Source organism: Perissodus microlepis, chromosome 17, assembly GCF_051167445.1.
Source record: "Perissodus microlepis isolate ML-2025 ecotype Zambia chromosome 17, ASM5116744v1, whole genome shotgun sequence".
NCBI lineage: Eukaryota > Metazoa > Chordata > Actinopteri > Cichliformes > Cichlidae > Perissodus > Perissodus microlepis.
In genome coordinates, this window is record NC_140477.1 from 25,936,207 (window position 1) to 25,950,495 (window position 14,289).

Consider the following 14,289-nt stretch of genomic DNA (forward strand, 5'->3'; position numbering starts at 1 on the left):
GGAGCAACTGTTGTTGGAGCGGCTGTGGTTGTTGGAGCGGCTGTGGTTGTTGGAGCAGCTGTTGTTGTGGTTGGAACAGCTGTTGTTGTTGTTGGAGCAACTGTTGTTGTGGTTGAAGCAGCTGTTGTTGTGGTTGGGTCAGTTGTGGTTGGAGCAGCTGTTGTTGTTGTTGTTGGAGCGGCTGTGGTTGTTGGAGCAGCTGTGGTTGTTGGAGCAGCAGTTGTTGTGGTTGGAGCAGCTATTGTTGTGGTTTGAGCAGCTGTGGTTGTTGTGGTTGGAGCAGCTGTGGTTGTTGCTGTTGGAGCAGCTGTGGTTGTTGTGGTTGGAGCAGCTGTGGTTGTTGTTGGAGCAGCTGTTGTTGTTGTTGGATTAGCAGGTGTTGTTGTTGGAGCAGCTGTTGTTGTGGTTGGAGCAGCAGTTGTTGTGGTTGGTGCCGCAGTTGTTGTGGTTGGAGCAGCAGTTGTTGTGGTTGGAGCAGCAGCTGTTGTGGTTGGAGCAGTTGTTGTTGTTGGAGCAGCAGTTGTTGTGGTTGGTGCAGCAGTTGTTGTGGTTGGAGCAGCAGTTGTTGTGGTTGGTGCCGCAGTTGTTGTGGTTGGAGCAGCTGTTGTTGTGGTTGGAGCAGCTGTTGTTGTGGTTGGTGCCGCAGTTGTTGTGGTTGGAGCAGCTGTTGTTGTGGTTGGAGCAGCTGTTGTTGTTGTTGGAGCAGCAGTTGTTGATGGAGCGGCTGTGGTTGTTGGAGCGGCTGTTGTTGGGGTTGGAACAGCTGTTGTTGTTGTTGGAGCAACTGTTGTTGGAGCAGCAGTTGTTGTTGTTGGAGCAGCAGTTGCTGTGGTTGGAGCGGCTGTAGCTGTTGTTGGAGCAGCAGTTGTAGTGGTTGGTGCCAGAGTTGTTGTGGTTGGTGCCACAGTTGTTGTGGTTGGAGCAGCTGCTGTTGTGGTTGGAGCAGCCGTTGTTGTGGTTGGAGCCGCAGTTGTTGTTTTTGGAGCAGCTGTTGTTGGAGCAGCAGTTGTTGTGGCTGGAGCATCAGTTGTTGTGGTTGGAGCAGCTGTTGTTGTGGTTGAAGCAGCTGTTGTTGTGGTTGAAGCAGCTGTTGTTGTGGTTGGGTCAGTTGTGGTTGGAGCAGCTGTTGTTGGAGCAACTGTTGTTGGAGCAGCAGTTTTTGTGGTTGGAGCAGCAGTTGTTGTGGTTGGTGCCGCAGTTGTTGTGGTTGGAGCAGCAGTTGTTGTGGTTGGAGCAGTTGTTGTTGTTGGAGCAGCAGTTGTTGTGGTTGGAGCAGCTGTTGTTGTGGTTGGGTCAGTTGTGGTTGGAGCAGCTGTTGTTGTTGTTGTTGGAGCGGCTGTGGTTGTGGTTGGAACAGCTGTTGTTGTTGTTGGAGCAACTGTTGTTGTGGTTGAAGCAGCTGTTGTTGTGGTTGGGTCAGTTGTGGTTGGAGCAGCTGTTGTTGTTGTTGTTGGAGCGGCTGTGGTTGTTGGAGCAGCTGTGGTTGTTGGAGCAGCAGTTGTTGTGGTTGGAGCAGCTATTGTTGTGGTTTGAGCAGCTGTGGTTGTTGTGGTTGGAGCAGCTGTGGTTGTTGTTGTTGGAGCAGCTGTGGTTGTTGTGGTTGGAGCAGCTGTGGTTGTTGTTGGAGCAGCTGTTGTTGTTGTTGGATTAGCAGGTGTTGTTGTTGGAGCAGCTGTTGTTGTGGTTGGAGCAGCAGTTGTTGTGGTTGGTGCCGCAGTTGTTGTGGTTGGAGCAGCAGTTGTTGTGGTTGGAGCAGCAGCTGTTGTGGTTGGAGCAGTTGTTGTTGTTGGAGCAGCAGTTGTTGTGGTTGGTGCAGCAGTTGTTGTGGTTGGAGCAGCAGTTGTTGTGGTTGGTGCCGCAGTTGTTGTGGTTGGAGCAGCTGTTGTTGTGGTTGGAGCAGCTGTTGTTGTGGTTGGTGCCGCAGTTGTTGTGGTTGGAGCAGCTGTTGTTGTGGTTGGAGCAGCTGTTGTTGTTGTTGGAGCAGCAGTTGTTGATGGAGCGGCTGTGGTTGTTGGAGCGGCTGTTGTTGGGGTTGGAACAGCTGTTGTTGTTGTTGGAGCAACTGTTGTTGGAGCAGCAGTTGTTGTTGTTGGAGCAGCAGTTGCTGTGGTTGGAGCGGCTGTAGCTGTTGTTGGAGCAGCAGTTGTAGTGGTTGGTGCCAGAGTTGTTGTGGTTGGTGCCACAGTTGTTGTGGTTGGAGCAGCTGCTGTTGTGGTTGGAGCAGCCGTTGTTGTGGTTGGAGCCGCAGTTGTTGTTTTTGGAGCAGCTGTTGTTGGAGCAGCAGTTGTTGTGGCTGGAGCATCAGTTGTTGTGGTTGGAGCAGCTGTTGTTGTGGTTGAAGCAGCTGTTGTTGTGGTTGAAGCAGCTGTTGTTGTGGTTGGGTCAGTTGTGGTTGGAGCAGCTGTTGTTGGAGCAACTGTTGTTGGAGCAGCAGTTTTTGTGGTTGGAGCAGCAGTTGTTGTGGTTGGTGCCGCAGTTGTTGTGGTTGGAGCAGCAGTTGTTGTGGTTGGAGCAGTTGTTGTTGTTGGAGCAGCAGTTGTTGTTGTTGGAGCAGCAGTTGTTGTGGTTGGAGCCGCAGTTGTTGTTTTTGGAGCAGCTAATGTTGGAGCAGCTGTTGTTGTGGTTGGAGCAGCTGCTGTTGTGATTGGAGCAGCTGCTGTTGTGGTTGGAGCAGCAGTTGTTGTTGTGGTTAGAGCTGCTGTGGTTGTTGTTGGAGCAACTGTTGTTGGAGCAGCAGTTTTTGTGGTTGGAGCAGCAGTTGTTGTGGTTGGTGCCGCAGTTGTTGTGGTTGGAGCAGCAGTTGTTGTGGTTGGAGCAGTTGTTGTTGTTGGAGCAGCAGTTTTTGTGGTTGGAGCAGTAGTTGTTGTGGTTGGTGCCGCAGTTGTTGTTGGAGCAGCTGTTGTTGTGGTTGGAGCAGCTGCTGTTGTGGTTGGAGCAGCTGCTGTGGTTGGTGCCACAGTTGTTGTGGTTGGAGCAGCTGTTGTTGTGATTGGAGCAGCTGCTGTTGTGGTTGGAGCAGCAGTTGTTGTTGTGGTTGGAGCAGCAGTTGTTGTTGTGGTTGGAGCAGCAGTTGTTGTTGTGGTTGGAGCAGTAGTTGTTGTTGTGATTGGAGCAGCAGTTGTTGTTGTGGTTGGAGCGGCAGTTGTTGTTGGAGCGGCTGTGGTTGTTGGAGCGGCTGTTGTTGTGGTTGGAACAGCTGTTGTTGTTGTTGTTGGAGCAACTGTTGTTGTGGTTGAAGCAGCTGTTGTTGTGGTTGGAGCAGCTGTTGTTGTTGTTGGAGCGGCTGTGGTTGTTGGAGCGGCTGTGGTTGTTGGAGCAGCTGTTGTTGTGGCCATTGTTGTTGTGATTGGAGCAGCTGTTGTTGTGGCCATTGTAGTTGTGATTGGAGCAGCTGTTGTTGTGATTGGAGCAGCTGTTGTTGTGGTTGGAGCAGCTGCTGTTGTGGTTGGAGTAGCAGTTGTTGTTGTGGTTGGAGCTGCTGTGGTTGTTGTTGGAGCAACTGTTGTTGTTGTTGGAGCAGCAGTTGTTGTTGCCATTGTAGTTGTGATTGGAGCAGCTGTTGTTGTGGTTTGAGCAGCTGTTGTTGTGGTTGGAGCAGCTGTTGTTGTGGTTGGAGCAGCTGCTGTTGTGGTTGGAGCAGCTGCTGTTGTGGTTGGAGCAGCTGCTGTGGTTGGTGCCACAGTTGTTGTGGTTGGAGCAGCTGTTGTTGTGGTTGGAGCAGCAGTTGTTGTTGTGGTTGGAGCTGCTGTGGTTGTTGTTGGAGCAACTGTTGTTGTTGCCATTGTAGTTGTGGTTGGAGCAGCTGTTGTTGTGGCCATTGTTGTTGTGATTGGAGCAGCTGTTGTTGTGATTGGAGCAGCTGTGGTTGTTGTTGGAGCAGCTGTTGTTGGAGCAGCTGTTGTTGGAGCAGCTGTTGTTTGAGCAGCTGTTGTTGTGGTTGGAGCAGCTGTTGTTGTGGTTGGAGCCGCAGTTGTTGTTGTTGGAGCAACTGTTGTTGGAGCAGCTGTTGTTGTGGTTGGAGCAGCAGTTGTAGTGGTTGGAGCAACTGTTGTTGGAGCGGCTGTGGTTGTTGGAGCAGCTGTGGTTGTTGGAGCAACAGTAGTTGTGGTTTGAGCAGCAGTTGTTGTAGCTTGAGCAGCTGTTGTTGTTGTTGGAGCAGCTGTTGTTGTGGTTGGTGCCACAGTTGTAGTGGTTGGAGCAGCTGTTGTTGTTGTTGGAGGAGCAGTTGTTGTTGGAGCAACAGTAGTTGTGGTTTGAGCAGCAGTTGTTGTGGTTTGAGCAGCAGTTGTTGTAGCTTGAGCAGCTGTTGTTGTTGTTGGAGCAGCTGTTGTTGTGGTTGGTGCCACAGTTGTTGTGGTTGGAGCAGCTGTTGTTGTGGCCATTGTAGTTGTGGTTGGAGCAGCTGTTGTTGTGGTTGGAGCAGCTGTTGTTGTGGTTGGAGCAGCTGCTGTTGTGGTTGGAGCAGCTGTTGTTGTGGTTGGAGCAGCAGTTGTTGTTGTGGTTGGAGCTGCTGTGGTTGTTGTTGGAGCAACTGTTGTTGTTGCCATTGTAGTTGTGGTAGGAGCAGCATTTGTTGTGGCCATTGTAGTTGTGATTGGAGCAGCTGTTGTTGTGGTTGGAGCAGCTGCTGTTGTGGTTGGAGCAGCTGCTGTTGTGGTTGGAGCAGCTGTTGTGGTTGGTGCCACAGTTGTTGTGGTTGGAGCAGCTGTTGTTGTGGTTGGAGCAGCTGTTGTTGGAGCAGCAGTTGTAGTGGTTGGAGCAACTGTTGTTGGAGCGGCAGTTGTTGTTGGAGCGGCTGTGGTTGTTGGAGCAGCTGTTGTTGTGGTTGGAACAGCTGTTGTTGTGGTTGGGTCAGTTGTGGTTGTGGTTGGAGCAGCTGTTGTTGTTGTTGGAGCGGCTGTGGTTGTTGGAGCAGCTGTGGTTGTTGGAGCAGCTGTTGTTGTTGTTTGAGCAGCAGTTGTAGTGGTTGGAGCAACTGTTGTTGGAGCAACTGTTGTTGGAGCAGCTGTTGTTGTGGTTGGAGCCGCAGTTGTTGTTGTTGGAGCAACTGTTGTTGGAGCAACTGTTGTTGGAGCAGCTGCTGTTGTGGTTGGAGCAGCTGTTGTGGTTGGTGCCACAGTTGTTGTGGTTGGAGCAGCTGTTGTTGTGGTTGGAGCAGCTGTTGTTGGAGCAGCAGTTGTAGTGGTTGGAGCAACTGTTGTTGGAGCGGCAGTTGTTGTTGGAGCGGCTGTGGTTGTTGGAGCAGCTGTTGTTGTGGTTGGAACAGCTGTTGTTGTGGTTGGGTCAGTTGTGGTTGTGGTTGGAGCAGCTGTTGTTGTTGTTGGAGCGGCTGTGGTTGTTGGAGCAGCTGTGGTTGTTGGAGCAGCTGTTGTTGTTGTTTGAGCAGCAGTTGTAGTGGTTGGAGCAACTGTTGTTGGAGCAACTGTTGTTGGAGCAGCTGTTGTTGTGGTTGGAGCCGCAGTTGTTGTTGTTGGAGCAACTGTTGTTGGAGCAACTGTTGTTGGAGCAGCTGTTGTTGTGGTTGGAGCAGCAGTTGTAGTGGTTGGAGCAACTGTTGTTGGAGCGGCAGTTGTTGTTTGAGCGGCTGTGGTTGTTGGAGCAGCTGTGGTTGTTGGAGCAGCTGTTGTTGTGGTTGGAGCAGCTGTTGTTGTGGTTGGTGCCGCAGTTGTTGTTGTTGGAGCAGCAGTTGTTGTGGTCGGAGCAACTGTTGTTGTGGTCAGAGCAGCAGTTGTTGTGGTTGGAGCAGCTGTTGTTGTTGTCGGAGCAGCAGTTGTTGTGGTTGGAGCAGCTGTGGTTGTTGTTGGTGCCGCAGTTGTTGTTGTTGGTGCCGCAGTTGTTGTTGTTGGAGCAACTGTTGTTGGAGCAGCTGTTGTTGTGGTTGGAGCAACTGTTGTGGTTGGAGTGGCTGTGGTTGTTGGAGCAGCTGTGGTTGTTGGAGCAGCTGTTGTTGTGGTTGGAGCAGCTGTTGTTGTGGTTGGTGCCGCAGTTGTTGTTGTTGGAGCAGCAGTTGTTGTGGTCGGAGCAACTGTTGTTGTGGTCGGAGCAACTGTTGTTGTGGTCAGAGCAGCAGTTGTTTTGGTCAGAGCAGCTGTTGTTGTGGTTGGAGCAGCTGTGGTTGTTGTTGTTGGAGCAGCTGTGGTTGTTGTGGTTGGAGCAGCTGTTGTTGTTGTTGGAGCAGCTGTTGTTTTGGTTGGAGCAGCAGCTGTTGTGGTTGGAGCAGTTGTTGTTGTTGGAGCAACAGTTGTTGTGGTTGGTGCCACAGTTGTTGTGGTTGGAGCAGCTGTGGTTGTTGTGGTTGGAGCAGCTGTGGTTGTTGTTGTTGGAGCAGCTGTGGTTGTTGTGGTTGGAGCAGCTGTGGTTGTTGTTGGAGCAGCTGTTGATGTTGTTGGAGCAGCAGGTGTTGTTGTTGGAGCAGCTGTTGTTGTGGTTGGAGCAGCAGTTGTTGTGGTTGGAGCAGCAGCTGTTGTGGTTGGAGCAGTTGTTGTTGTTGGAGCAGTTGTTGTTGTTGGAGCAGCTGTTGTTGTGGTTGGTGCCGCAGTTGTTGTTGTTGGAGCAGCAGTTGTTGTGGTTGGAGCAGCTGTTGTTGTTGTTGGAGCAGCTGTTGTTTTGGTTGGAGCAGCAGTTGTTGTGGTTGGAGCAGCAGCTGTTGTGGTTGGAGCAGTTGTTGTTGTTGGAGCAACAGTTGTTGTGGTTGGTGCCACAGTTGTTGTGGTTGGAGCAGCAGCTGTTGTGGTTGGAGCAGTTGTTGTTGTTGGAGCAGTTGTTGTTGTTGGAGCAGCTGTTGTTGTGGTTGGTGCCGCAGTTGTTGTGGTTGGAGCAGCAGTTGTTGTGGTTGGAGCAGCAGTTGTTGTGGTTGGAGCAGCAGTTGTTGTTGGAGCAGCTGTTGTTGTGGTTGGTGCCGCAGTTGTTGTTGTTGGAGCAGCTGTTGTTGTTGTTGGAGCAGCTGTTGTTGTGGTTGGAGCAGCTGTTGTTGTTGTTGGAGCAGCTGTTGTTGTTGTTGGAGCAGCAGTTGTTGTTGGAGCGGCTGTGGTTGTTGGAGCGGCTGTGGTTGTTGGAGCGGCTGTGGTTGTTGGAGCGGCTGTGGTTGTTGGAGCAGCTGTTGTTGTGGTTGGAACAGCTGTTGTTGTTGTTGGAGCAACTGTTGTTGGAGCAGCAGTTGTTGTTGTTGGAGTAGCAGTTGCTGTGGTTGGAGCGGCTGTGGCTGTTGTTGGAGCAGCAGTTGTTGTGGTTGGTGCCGCAGTTGTTGTTGTTGGAGCAGCTGTTGTTGTGGTTGTTGCCACTCTAGTTGTGGTTGGGTTGACTGTGGTTGTGGTTGGTGCTGCAGTGGTCGAGGGTGAATTACAGGTTGGTCCTGTTGTTATGGTACCAATGCTCTGCATGAAAGGTAGAGTTTTCAAGCTTGTGGCATCTGCACACAGGTTTGTAGTTGCACATCCGTAAGCTGGGAAAGTGTTGGCGCCGTTGGTCACTGCAGATGAAAAATGTTTATTGTCATGCTGTCATGACATATCATATTTAAAGCATTAGTTAAGACATCTTAAAAATGATTTTGCTGATATCCAGTGTTAAATCCTCCCAATTCTTTTATTCTTTGGGCTGAAGGAAGGACAATACTCTGTGTATAAATGCTCAATCAACAATCTTTTATTCCATACAATTCAACATGAGCACAAACCATCCGGATGGGGAGAAATGCATGCAGAAGGGCACAGCAAATCTCAAAATGGTGGAGTGTTACCCAAAGCTTTTATAGCCTCTGTTGACCCCCACCTAGTCATAAAAAGCCTAAACTTACATACCCTCTAACTCTCAGTGAGCCTGTGTTATGACCTTGGCTCCCTGTCTTTCTGACATAGAGAAAGGTGGGGGTAGAACTTCTGTGGAATGTGGTCTGTCTCCTCCACTATCAGAAAACAAGGCCCTCTGCACACAATATTCTCTTCTTAACTCAGCAGTATGACATGCAATGAAACAGTGTAAATCATTCACAGTAAATCAACAGTATAGGATAATATAGACATATCTAATAAATCTAATGATTTTCACAATTTCTTAATCCAGAGGTATAATGCAAATTAAAACTACATACTAATTATACTCTCTATAATATGGAGTAGGGTGTGGCTTACAGCAGTATAATGATTCACACAGTTCGATTATAGGGATAGGATAACATATGATAAAATAAGAATCTTACACCAGTAATATTCATTATTATGTTGGTTTAGTGCCTTTTGGTAAGTCATAAGTCATGGTAAATGGTAAAACAACTGATACATTTATTGTTGTCTTCTACTTTAATAAAGCCCCCAATTTAATTTTTCCACCAAGTCATATTTACCAGTTCAGACACACATTTACCTTTCCCTGCTCCAGTCTGTTGTCCCAAAATGTTTTAAGAGGACCACCATCATCCCTGTCCCAAGGAAAACTAATGTGAGCTGCCTAAATAACTATCACCCAGTAGCACTCGCATCCATTGTGTGAGTGTTTTGAGCGCATAGTTAAAGCTCACATCACACCTTTACTCCCTGCTTCACTCGATTCCCTCGATCCCCTCCAGTTTGCCTACAGGCCAAACAGATCTACAGACGACGCAATAGCAATTGCATTCCACACTGCCCTCTCGCACTTGGACCAGAAAAACACATATGTGCGGATGCTGTTCATAGACTATAGCTCTGCCTTCAACACCATCATACCATCCAGACTCATCATGAAACTCCGTGACCTGAACATCAGCTCCTCCCTGTGGAGCTGGATCCTGGACTTCCTGACAGACAGACCTCAGGTGTTTCGGATCAGCAGCATCACCTAATCCACACTCACACTCAGCACAGGTGCCTCCCAGGGATGCGTGCTTAGCCCCCTGCTTACACCCTGTTCACCCACGACTGTACACAACACACAGCTCCAACACCATCATCAAATTTGCAGACGACACCACCATCATTGGCTGCATTTCTGATGGAGATGAGACAGCATACAGGGCAGGGGTGAGAGCCCTGACATCATGGTGCCATGACAACAACCTCCTGCTTAATGTCAGCAAAACCAAGGAGCTCATTGTGGATTACAGGAGACTACAGAGAAGAAGGCACACGCCCATTCACATCGAAGGAGCAGAGGTGGAGAGAGTCAGCTTCTTCAGATTCCTAGGCATCTACATTTGCAAGGATCTGAGTTGGTGACACCATGTTGGTGTGATCACAAGAGCAGCAAGACAGCGGCTCTTCTTCCTCCGGCGCCTGAGAAGATTTGGCATGAACTCCAGAATACTTACAAACCTCTACTGATGCACCATTGAAAGTATTCTGACCAGCTGCATCACCACCTGGTATGGCAGATGTAACGCTCCCGACCGCAAAGCTCTGCTGAGGGTGGGGAGATCAGCACAGCGCATCACCAGGACTGAGCTGCATGCTTTGCAGGATCTAAATAGATAGCCCTGCATGAGGAAGACGCAGCGGATACTCTCTGATCCCAAGCACCCCAGCCTTTTCACACTCCTGCCCATCCGGCAGATGGTTCAGGAGCATTCAGAACCGCACTAGCAGACACAGGGATAGTTTTTACCCACAAGCCATCAGGCTTTTGAACTGCTGACATTCTTACACCAGCTGTCGTCATGGTGTAAGGCCAATAACCTCCTCCTCAACACTTCAAAAACCAAAGAACTCATAATAGACTTCAGAAGGAAAAAGGCAGAGACCCAACCACTATTCATTTATAGGGACTGTTTAGAAAGGGTGGCAAGCTTCCGCTTCCTGGGAGTCAACATAGAGGAGAACCTTTCCTGGAGTGCGAACACCTCCGAGCTGCTGAAAAAGGCCCAACAGAGACTGTACTTCCTGAGAATTCTCAGGAGGAATAACATCACACAGAGACTGCTGGTGTCCTTCTACAGAGCCACCATTGAGAGTGTTCTAACCTATTGCATATGCATCTGGTACACTAGGTGCACAGTGGCTCAGAGGAAAGCACTCCAAGGGATCATTAACACCGCCCAAAAGATCACTGGCTGCCCTCTCCCCACACTGGAAGATCTACACCCGCTGTCTTAAAAAAGCCCAAAACATCATAAAAGATACCTCACATCCTGGCCACTCCCTGTTTGAACTGTTGCCCTCAGGCAGACGGTACAGTGCAATCAGTGTAAGGACTAATAGACTCAAACAGCTTTTATCCAACTGCAACAACACATCTGAATACTGCTACAAAAAAATTTCCATCACGCCACTCTATTAATCTATGCGCTGACTGAAGCATGTATGTGGGAATGTATGTGAATGTTTGTTGATACCTCTTATTAGTACTTTAAGTATTCTATTTATTTTATTATTGAATTTTATTGCTTTATTTATATTTTGATATTGTTAGGGATGATGCATTGATTGGGAACCATTTTTAATTTCATTGTACCTGTGACAATGACAATAAAGATTCTGATTCTGACCATTACACACTCCCTACAATTACTAGACTTTACACACTGCCACTTTATATCCTCACTGCATACTTTTTGCACAACTCTAAATACGAAACTGTAAATTCTGAACAACTGTCTCAAATTCTCTTAATATTAATACTTTAGTTTTTTGTTATTTGTTATCTTTATTATTATCATTATTATTATTATTGCTGTTGTTGTGGTTATTTTCTTTTTAAATATAACTGCAGACTTATATATGTTCATATAAAGCTGAGGAGCACGAGCCAAAGAATTTCACTACAGGTAAATGTGGCTACACTGTTTATATGTACATGACAATAAAACTTGAAACTCAGACAGCAGTTTTACAGTTAGCCTTTTTTGTGCTCTCTAACTGTTGTGCGCAACACTGATAATGCATGAGGTTAATTTGATGTTCAGAATCTTTCATGTTGACATGTGAACTCTAACCAAAAAATGTATAAGAAGACTAACATGCCTGTGTAGTAGCCTGTGACAATCCAAACATGTACTCAGAGTATTATAATTAAAATGGTTTCCTTTTTTATGCACTAACACTCCTGTCACAGCAATTTATTATTAAATATATTCTGTTACATTTTATTTAGAGCTTCTAATTATTTTTTAGTCAAAAGAAAATCATGAAGCTACACTGTAGATCAATTGTAGAGTTGTGGGCATTGACCATCATTATTGGTTTGCAAATGGTTAGGGAAATGCTTGGTACCTATCTTCAATATCTTTCACATAAAGAGTAATCTAAAAATCTGTTTGTGTTCTGTTTGCTGAAACTCAAAATCTCACTGCAGTGACCTGAGAACACCACTAAGGGGTGTAGTTGTTTGTTTAACATTTCTAATGCCACCGGTAAACATTTTTTAATCAGAGAGAAGAACAGAGCCTGATTTTCAGTCAATTTTTATAGTGACTTTCACGTTTATGAAAACATGTAGTTACAATTTCAGAAGCCACTGTGATTTCCTTTTAGTGAATAGTGTTCCTACACTGGGTGTTCTATTTTGGTGCGGGGAATACTTGTTAACTAATACATATATATAATTTCATAAACTAATTATCAAATCCTGACCTTCATCTTCAAAGATTTAAGGTACAAAATAAAATGTCTTACAAATACTGATGAAATGCTTCATAATGTTGCCACTGACTAATTTTTTAAAAAAAGAATATGTTTTGAATTTATTTTAGGTATAAAAGCCAATTTAAAGATGATATTTGTTAAAGTATATATGACGAAGACTCACTCATTGATTGAAAGCATTGGTCCTCCACTCCCTGACACTGTATTGGAGTGTCGCACAGAGGGGTGGAACAAACGTTACATAGTCGGCCATTACTTGACTGAGGAGCAGGATCTGTAAAAGAAAAGAGCATCATTTCATTTCAGAACTGAGAACATTTCAGCAAATATCAGAATATTGTTTCTTATTGTGTCTTTAATAAAAACACTTATAGATTTGTACTTACCAGCCAGAGTTTGTGAGTTGCAGTTATCTGTGTTGCAGCACGTGGCAGATGCAAGAGCACTTTGAACACCCATGTTAATTGAAAATGTCTGAGAGCCTGTAACTGGACACAGGGAGGAAGATGCACATGCCTTGTAGATTTGTGTTGCCGTAGTTCCAGATGAAGTAGCTGCAATTTCAAAGTGTATTTTATTAATGTTGATGGAAAGTACACATAATTTCAAAGTCATTGAAATTTACTGAAGTTTATCACATAATATTTGATTTGATTTGATATACCTTTAGTCCCACAAGGGGAAATTTCATAATATGAAGAGAAGATTACCTAAAATAGTAGCTGTAACACACATGGTCTCTGAAGAACATGTAAGTAGTGCTGTGCTTGAACACGTCTGATCTGTGCAGGTTTGACACTCAAGGGCTCCAGCTGCAATCAGGAGCGAAACAATAAAAGTATTGAAGTTATAATGAAAAATGAAAGGTTTTAAAATAGCCCAGTATACTGGCATAATTAAAGAATCTTTATCTCTTTGATTTCTTTACACTGTTACACAGATTGATGAAATGCAGTTAATCTCTTTAACATGTGTGTGTATAAATATTTTTAATAAAATCGACATGAAACACTACATTAAAGTTAATTTAAGGTTAATCTATTAAGGATAATTTACACCATGGAGGCCTGCTCTAAAAACCTTCCAACATTTAACAGTTTGTGAAAGTATATTTAAAATGTTATAATTTTTATGGCATGTGTAGCACCACCTAGTGTGAGAAAAGAATCTGACCACTAGATGCGATCAGCAATATGAAATATTAAGGTGGACTTTAACTCCCAGTTATCTCTGGGTTAAACCTGTTTTCCCAATCACAAACAGTTCACGTGATAACAGGTTGTGACATCCACATCACAAACTGAACAAAGTGTTAAGCCGTCCATCAAGATGTCCACACTGAAAGAAATGTCCACTTCCCAGTTTTGCTCAGCATGAAGTAGAACTTATCCACTCAGTGAAATGATTTGGCGAAAGTAAAAGATTTCCACATCAGTTTGCCAAACAGATTCAGAAACAGAATTTATAAACTAAAACAAAATGTATGGCATATCTTTCTCAGAGCCTCTTGGGGGTTTTTGGTTTTTTGTTTTTTTTTTGTTTGCTTGTTTGCTTTTTAATTGGGTGTATCACGCTCGTTGATCTATTTTCTCTACATATATGCTGACAGATATTTGGTTTCCTGATAATGCTTTGAGAGAAAACTTAGTTATGTTTGTGGTGTGATGCTCATGTAGTTACCTAATCTTGTAAACTGTTTGGATGTTCTTGGAAAAGGACATTTAATATCTATATAAAATAAACTTTAAGGTTTTCTTTTTCTTTTATTGTAAAATTTAGACTTTAAATGTTTAAATTAAATCCTGAATGATAAGGAAAAGAGCAGTTACCTGTGCTGGAGAGTGCCCAAAGGACAATTAGAGCAGTCAGCTTCATTGTGATGAACAGGTCAGTTTTGCAGATTAGTTTCCTTGGACTGTGATACTAAATCTCACGAGCACTCCTACACTTTATAGACTGAACAGGTGAGCTCAGGATTGGGTGTGTTTACATTTTACAGCATGAACATTCAGACATTCATCTCCTTTTTTGTCAAATCATTCTGCTAGCGCACTTTACCACACCCTGTGTTCAATTGTGCATTTAAACAAAAAGGGTACGCAACAGCTTTTTAATTTCTAAATATAAATGAATGAGTACGATTTCCTATAATGCGTCACTGAGCCTTCATTTTCTCTTTTGCTATGTAAATTTTATTTTTTTTTATTTTCCGTGTTTTGCATTTCTTTATTCACTAAATTAATATGAGTCCATGATTACTTGTCATAGTTGTAAAAACTTGTAGAGTAAGGAATGAATAGTCATGGTGAGATCTTTTCTACATCACACTACATGAAATATTGCACAGCATTATTTTAGAAATCCCTCAACACCTTTTGAAGATTTAATGTACATTTATGTACAGTTTAACATACAGATGTATTTATTCCTCACTACTATTTTCTAAAGGCTTAGTACAGCAAACAAAGTTTTGGCTATAATGGCACTAGCCATGGATGCTTGTCTGTCCCGCTGTAGTTAGTGTAAACCCATAATCAATGCAAGTTTTTCACTGGAGCTACAGACAGTCAAAGCTTATATGCAAACACACATCCTATGTCTATAACTTACAGAGACAGTGTGAAATCAAGTTTCAATTATACTCTTAATTTATCATGATGCTTTTCCCCCCTCATGATTAAATGCACTGCTATTCTTGTTGTTGTGATGCGACACCATTGTTTCAAACATTTTGCCT

General features: G+C 45.0%; 1 protein-coding gene across 1 annotated transcript; it reads right to left on the reverse strand.

Annotated features, from left to right (window-relative positions):
• Positions 1-110: 110 nt before the first annotated feature.
• LOC146369746 (uncharacterized) lies at positions 111-13,456 on the reverse strand (the record flags this gene model as incomplete). The annotated part of the gene is made up of 8 exons (XM_084910739.1): positions 13,382-13,456; positions 12,263-12,364; positions 11,939-12,106; positions 11,716-11,826; positions 5,630-7,468; positions 5,160-5,488; positions 1,161-2,375; positions 111-1,097 (listed from the first exon to the last, which is right to left on the reverse strand). Coding segments are annotated over exons 1-8 (4,797 nt in total), but the record flags the coding sequence as incomplete, so codon positions are not given.
• Positions 13,457-14,289: the final 833 nt, after the last annotated feature.